The sequence below is a fragment of the Aethalodelphis obliquidens genome, unplaced genomic scaffold (assembly GCF_003676395.1).
Source record: "Aethalodelphis obliquidens isolate GAN/ISIS:26980383/991018 unplaced genomic scaffold, ASM367639v1 scaffold8, whole genome shotgun sequence".
NCBI classification, from domain to species: domain Eukaryota; kingdom Metazoa; phylum Chordata; class Mammalia; order Artiodactyla; family Delphinidae; genus Aethalodelphis; species Aethalodelphis obliquidens.
In genome coordinates, this window is record NW_020837952.1 from 6,489,530 (window position 1) to 6,495,536 (window position 6,007).

A 6,007-nucleotide genomic window follows, 5' to 3' on the forward strand; every position below is an offset into this window, starting at 1 on the left:
CGAGGTGAGTGGAAGGCTAGCCAGGCCTCCGCTCTAGAACGGAAGTCTTTATGGTCCCAGCGAGAACTAGATAGCCATTTGGGAGGGAGAGCTCTATGTTCTTCCCAGCGTGAGCGTCAGCGGCAGAGCTGGAGGCCGACTCTCCCGGAGCGCGAGACTTCGCTTTGGAGGGGTGCACGTGTTCGTGCCCTAAAGCTGATGCGGCTTGCTGCGAGATCGTCTCTAGGAGGCTGGCCTGCAGTGACCTGCCGTCTCCTCGGTCCCTCTCCCGTTTCCAGAGCTGTGGTCAGCATCCCGGAGCCTCCCGATCTTATGACTCATGGTCATGGGAGTGGATATGTAGTCAACAAGGCGACCACGGGGTGGGGAATGGGGGAGTGTCTGACCGGACAACTTTGATCTAGGGTTGCCCGCCTCTCTCCCAGTCGCACTCCTGACGTCTTTACGTCGGCCATCCAAACGCTTGTACAGTTCCCTGAAACACCTAACGGGAGAGGAGGGAGATAAAATGTCCCTCTTCCCGGGTTGTGGTTTGATTTCCTTAGGGTACAGCACCATGGCTGGGGGTGTGGGCGGGAGAGAACTTGAGCTCCGAGGAAAGTCAAGGTGGACCCTAAAGCCCTCTAGGAGAAGGTAAGGGATTGATTAAGCAAACCAAGGCATTACAATTACATGGCCTCTTAGGCTAATCTGATAGTAAGCAGTATTTGATATGGATATTCGCCAAGCAAATGGTAATGCACATGTACGTATATTGTTTATATATAATTGGTCTATAGACAACATTACAGAGCTAGCTGCCTTTTGTTGACTATGTAACAAGTCTCAAAGGGAACTAAAGTTTCGGGCCTCTTTTCAGTCTCTGAGGGGACCCTGAGATCTAGTGAGATAAGTGCATTAGGAACAGGTGCCTTTCAAACTGTGAGAGTCTAATGCAAATGTTGCTTTCGGTGCCCCAGATTCCATTACTTCCAAAGGGGGAGGGGGTGAGTCTGCCTGTTGTCTGTCTCTGCTGTGAATGCTGCTTTTTCCAGAGATCTTGACCAAGCTGGATAGTGCATTAAAGTTGAGGACCCCAAATCAGGAATAAAGATGAGAGTTAAAGCAGTTGGAGAAGAGGAGGAAACTTCCTGCTGTGTGCTAGACACAGCTTCTTATATAACTTCTTTTTCTCGTCTGCAAAATGAAATCACATATTGAAGAACTGTCGAGAAAAGAAGTGATGAGCCGGGTTTCATACTTTTGTCCGCCGGATTCCAAAAACCTTTGGTTCTTTTTCCACTGGGTCACGTCTAGGAGAAACAAATCTTAGTGCATTCTCCCAGTCAAGTGGAGGAAAATTGGTACCTGAGACGCCCCCTGGTGGTCCACGTGTTTTCTTGCGCAGCCAACCCTCTCCCGGGCTCCTTTAATACCTAAAATCCCACCCGCTTCGCGGCGCGTGAATCTCGGATCGCGATTGGCCGGGTGGGGACTGGAGGCGGGACGCGGGGGGGGCGGTGCTGATTGGCTGGAGGAGGCCCGCCGGGGGAAACTTCCGGGAATGTTCGCACTCCAGCGTTCCATTGGTCCGCATCCGGCGGCGGCGGGGCCTTTGGCTCCCCCTGCGGGCGGCTCAGTGGGGTGCAGTGTACGGCGGGCAGGCTGGGTGGGTAGTGGGCTGCGGGTCGGGGAGAGGATGCACCGAGTCCCCGGTTGTCCAGATGAGGGTTCGGGAGGGTTTGGCGAGTGAGATTCCATTCCTTGGCTCCGCACCAGGTTTCCTGCCCCCGTGTGCGTCGGCTTCTCTACTTCGGGGCTTGATACTGAAAGAGCATCCCGGGAGGGGGCTTCCAGCCCAGAAGCAGTCTATCCAGAGACACCCCCGAATTCTGATCTTGAAGTTGGAAGCCCCTGGGGAAGTTCGTTTCTACCCTTTTAGAAGAGTTAGAGGGTTTGAGGCTGCCTGACCCCAGCCTAGTGTGATAGGTAGGCCTTGCGAAGTGGACATGGGGGCGAAGGCTCCAAGCGTTGAACCTTCGTCCCCTTTTCCCCCTTCTAGTGGGGTGCTGAGGCTCGGGCAGCATGACGACGGAGACCTTCGTGAAGGATATCAAGCCCGGGCTCAAGAACCTGAACCTCATCTTCATTGTGCTGGAGACAGGTGGTTCTGCTGGCGCGGTGGGCCCCCTGCGCGCATTCTCGGGGTTGGGGGCCAGGAGGGGGGGAACATCACCTCTGTTCTTAACTTGCACCCGGCACAGCAGGGCGCACCACAGGACTGCTCACGCCCAGTCTCCTCGCCCCCACCCGGAGAGTTGCAGTGTAGGGTAGATGGATGGAACGCTTGTCAGATCCAAGCCTCCAGTGCCTCTTGGGCCTCTTCCCACACGTGTGGGCCCTCTCCATGGTGCTGGCCCCTCCCTCACCTGCCCCAGGGATTTGACTTTGCCCTGTTTGTACACCTTTTTCCTCACTCCACCAATATCTAGACCTCATCCCTCTGATCACCACCACCCCCATTTATTTGACCATCCACCCCCTAACCCCATTGTTCTGTTCCCTCCAGGCCGAGTGACCAAGACAAAGGACGGGCACGAGGTTCGGACCTGTAAAGTGGCAGACAAAACTGGCAGCATCAATATCTCCGTCTGGGACGACGTGGGCAACCTGATCCAGCCTGGGGATATTATCCGGCTCACCAAAGGGTAAGCCATCAGGTGACTTCTGGCTATTCAAGGGCAGTAACGGGGTGGGGGGGTGGGGGGATTAACAGTCCCTGTAACTCGAATCCTGCTTTTTGTGACCCCACAGGTACGCTTCAGTGTTCAAAGGTTGTCTGACATTGTACACTGGCCGTGGGGGTGATCTTCAAAAGATTGGAGAGTAAGTGCTGTCTTGGAGCTGGGGATGTAGAAGCACCAGGCCAAGGAGAGAAGTTTGAGGTTTGCAAGGAGACAGCATAAGGGTGTGCATTCCCTGTCCTGTACCTGGACCTTTCTGAGGTTTCCAGAGTAGCCCAGAGGTTGGGCCTGAGGCTTTGCCACTTTCTCCCCTTGCAGATTCTGTATGGTTTATTCTGAGGTTCCTAACTTCAGTGAGCCAAATCCAGAATACAGTGCCCAGCAGGCACCCAACAAGACGGTGAGTCCCATGGCTGTGATGTGTGGAAGGAGGGCAGGTCAGGCCAAGAAGCATGGTAGGGAGTAAGGTCTGAATGTGTCATTTGTGCCTTCAGGTGCAGAACGATAGCAGCCCTACGGCTCCCCAGCCTACCACCGGACCCCCCGCCACTTCTCCAGGTAAACCTGTTCCTTCCATCCACTGGCCCTCCTAGTTCTAATCTCCCCAGCCTGGAAAGATGCATTGCCCTCATCCCTTTTCCAGATCTCTCTTCTCTCAATATCCTCTTGCACCCAATTCTCCCAGTTCTTTTGCAAGTCCCTGGGGTGAAAAGATTTGGGGCCATGTTTCTATCACTGATAGAGCTCCCTTTTGCCACTGCCACTCAAAGGCAAAAATGAGAGCAGTTTCTCCACAAAGACTGCCCTCTTTCATTCTAGCTTGTTCCTCTCTGCTTCTTCTCTGGCAGAACCTTGCCTTTGTTCCCCTTGCCTATTTTGATTCATTATCAGTTCTGATACACTGTTACTTACAGGACTCAGCATGGAGTCCACACTGCACAACTTTAAGCACTAAATAGTTCCCCTTTAGGGTTGCCACTTTCTTGAAAACTAAAGGCCCTGCTTCTAGGCCTTGGCCCTCAGGATTATGGTTCTTCCAACTCAGAAGCCCCTGCTTTTGGTCTCTTGAGGAATTTGGCTTACTGCCGATCATCAGCTTTTGATTAGAATCACTCACCAACATCATTTCCTTCGTCTCCTGGCTTCTCCTTAGGAACCTGGTTTTTATTGCTCTTTTCTCCTTCTGGGTCATCTCGCAGCTGACCCTACCACTCCTGGGTGTTTGTCTCTCTCTTGCCTCTGATCCATGCCTTATGTTTCTCCCTGTGACACTAGGCTTCAGGCTTCCTCTACCCTTCCTCAGTCTGTGTCTGCATCCCCAGTTACTATGGTTTCCAAAATTGTCTGTGTCAGAACCACTCAGGGTCACGGTGTTTTTTAGGAACACCGTGAAATAACAACATTTAATTCCACCACAAAAGAGTAGCATCCATGTTTTCAACTGAAAATATGACTATTACGTATTCTCAGGTCTCCATAACTCCATAATTTATAAAATTATTTTAAATAAGGTACACTTAAGCTTGTTTGTCCCTAATATTCATTTGCCAGATGTTTATTCACTTCGTCATCTGCTAACAGGTACAGAAGGTTTTAAAAAAAACATGTGTGGCATAAAAATGATGACTTCCTACATACTCCTCATTTTTTCTGTGAATTAAGGAAGGGGCTTTATTCTTCCATTTTTGGCTGCAGATATCTTAGTCTGATGGAGCAGAAGGATTCAGCAGGGATATGGGTAGGGTTCATGACTCCCTATGTATGTGAGAGGCAGGCCTCTGCCTTCATTTAACAAGCATTTATAGATGAGGAATGCCAAGGAAAAAACATAGCACTTGCCTTGAGGAGCTTGCAGTCCATGAAAGGAATAGTCCCACAGACAACAGTTGTAACACACTGTGGTAAGTGTGGTGATAATGATTTGCACAGCTAAGGTAGTTCAAGGAAACCATCGAACACTGAAAATACACAAAAATGTTGTCTGTTATTTTGGGGGTGTGAGAGTATGTATAATAGTTTTTGTACTTATTCTTATTTCTGTTTTCCCAAGTGAACATGTATCATTGTGATACACACCACCACACTTTTTTCTTTCTTTCTTTTTTTTAAGATCCTTCTTACATTTTAAGATAGAAACTTCAGGCCCTTCCTTTCCCAATGCTTCTCCAGTCTTACAGTCACTTTTGGTCAAGGGTTCTTTTGTCGGTGGTCCTTGAGCCTAGAACTAAACAGCTATTTCTAGATCTGACTCCTAATGATACAGAGATGGATAAAAGAGAAAAAAAATAGATTGGGAATTCCCCACAGTCCAGTGGTCAGGACTCCGCGCTTTCACGGCTGAGGGCCCAGGTTCAATCTCTGGTTTGGGGAACTAAGATTCCACAAGCTGCGTGGTGCAGTCAAAAAAAAAAAAAACCACAATTAAAAATAAAAAAGGAAGAAAAAATATCATACGACAGTTCATGCAGCAACTGCCAAAATGATGATTGCATCTTTTTGGGGCCCCATTCCTACAACTCACATCCTTTGCACTTGGTCCCACGGCATCAGTGTGCAGCTGTGCTCGGTGGAGACTGTGCTGCCTGCTGGGGCTGGAGGCAGGCCTTGGGGATGGATGCCTGCCTACCTTAGTTCTCTAATTCCAGTTTTTCTTCCCCTTCTCCCACAACTAGCCTCTGAGAGCCAGAACGGGAATGGACTGAGCACCCCACCAGGTCCTGGTGGTGGCCCACACCCCCCTCACACTCCTCCCCACCCCCCCACCCCCCGAATTACCCGAAGCCAGCCCAACCACACGCCTGCCGGCCCTCCTGGCCCCTCCAGCAGCCCTGTCAGTAATGGCAAAGAAACCCGGAGGAGCAGCAAGAGATAGCAAGACATTCTTCCTCCCTGCCACCAGCCACAACCCAGGTGTCTGCTAGAGAACACAGCTTTCTACTGGGCTGCTGGCTTTTGGGGGCAGGGGGTGTGTAGGAGTATTTTAGCCACTAAACTTCACTGGAGGGGTGGTGAGCAGTGGCCTTATCCGCCCTCAGCCCATAGTCCCCTCCTTGTCAGCTGAAGCGGCCTGTCCCCTGGGAGTCCGGGCCCTCTGCCTCCCCGCCTTCCTCTTTAGAAATGACGGTTACAGTCTGATCCTTGGGTCTGTGATGTGGAAGTTTAATTGAATCCCTCCTTCCTAATAAATGTTACCACTCTGTACTGGACTGCTTTGCTCTTTGTGGGAAAATGAAGAGGTCGGCAGCTGGGCATTTGGGAGAGTGGGGTGTCCCTAGGAGGTGGAG

The 6,007-nt window shown here is 51.0% G+C and overlaps 1 protein-coding gene across 5 annotated transcripts; it reads left to right on the plus strand.

Annotated features, from left to right (window-relative positions):
• Positions 1 to 83: 83 nt before the first annotated feature.
• Positions 84 to 5,922, plus strand: NABP2 (nucleic acid binding protein 2). Of its 5 annotated transcripts, none has more exons than XM_027106649.1 (7): positions 84 to 285; positions 2,042 to 2,143; positions 2,549 to 2,687; positions 2,794 to 2,865; positions 3,042 to 3,123; positions 3,218 to 3,281; positions 5,396 to 5,922. In XM_027106649.1, exons 2-7 carry the CDS (start codon positions 2,065 to 2,067, stop codon positions 5,593 to 5,595), a joined length of 636 nt encoding a protein of 211 aa, XP_026962450.1. In that variant the 5' UTR covers positions 84 to 285; positions 2,042 to 2,064; the 3' UTR covers positions 5,596 to 5,922. The 5 variants fall into 5 exon arrangements, with proteins under 5 accessions (XP_026962450.1, XP_026962452.1, XP_026962451.1 ...); XM_027106651.1 differs by lacking the exon at positions 84 to 285 and adding an exon at positions 347 to 633; XM_027106650.1 differs by lacking the exon at positions 84 to 285 and adding an exon at positions 1,571 to 1,648.
• Positions 5,923 to 6,007: the final 85 nt, after the last annotated feature.

Excerpts from the sequence above, each read along its gene's own strand:
- NABP2 (XM_027106649.1), top strand. The coding sequence starts at position 2,065 with ATGACGACGGAGACCTTCGTGAAGGATATCAAGCCCGGGCTCAAGAAC. Across the intron at positions 2,144-2,548 it reads CTTCATTGTGCTGGAGACAG|GCCGAGTGACCAAGACAAAG; the intron begins GTGGTTCTGCTG and ends TGTTCCCTCCAG. Across the intron at positions 2,866-3,041 it reads GATCTTCAAAAGATTGGAGA|ATTCTGTATGGTTTATTCTG; the intron begins GTAAGTGCTGTC and ends CTCCCCTTGCAG.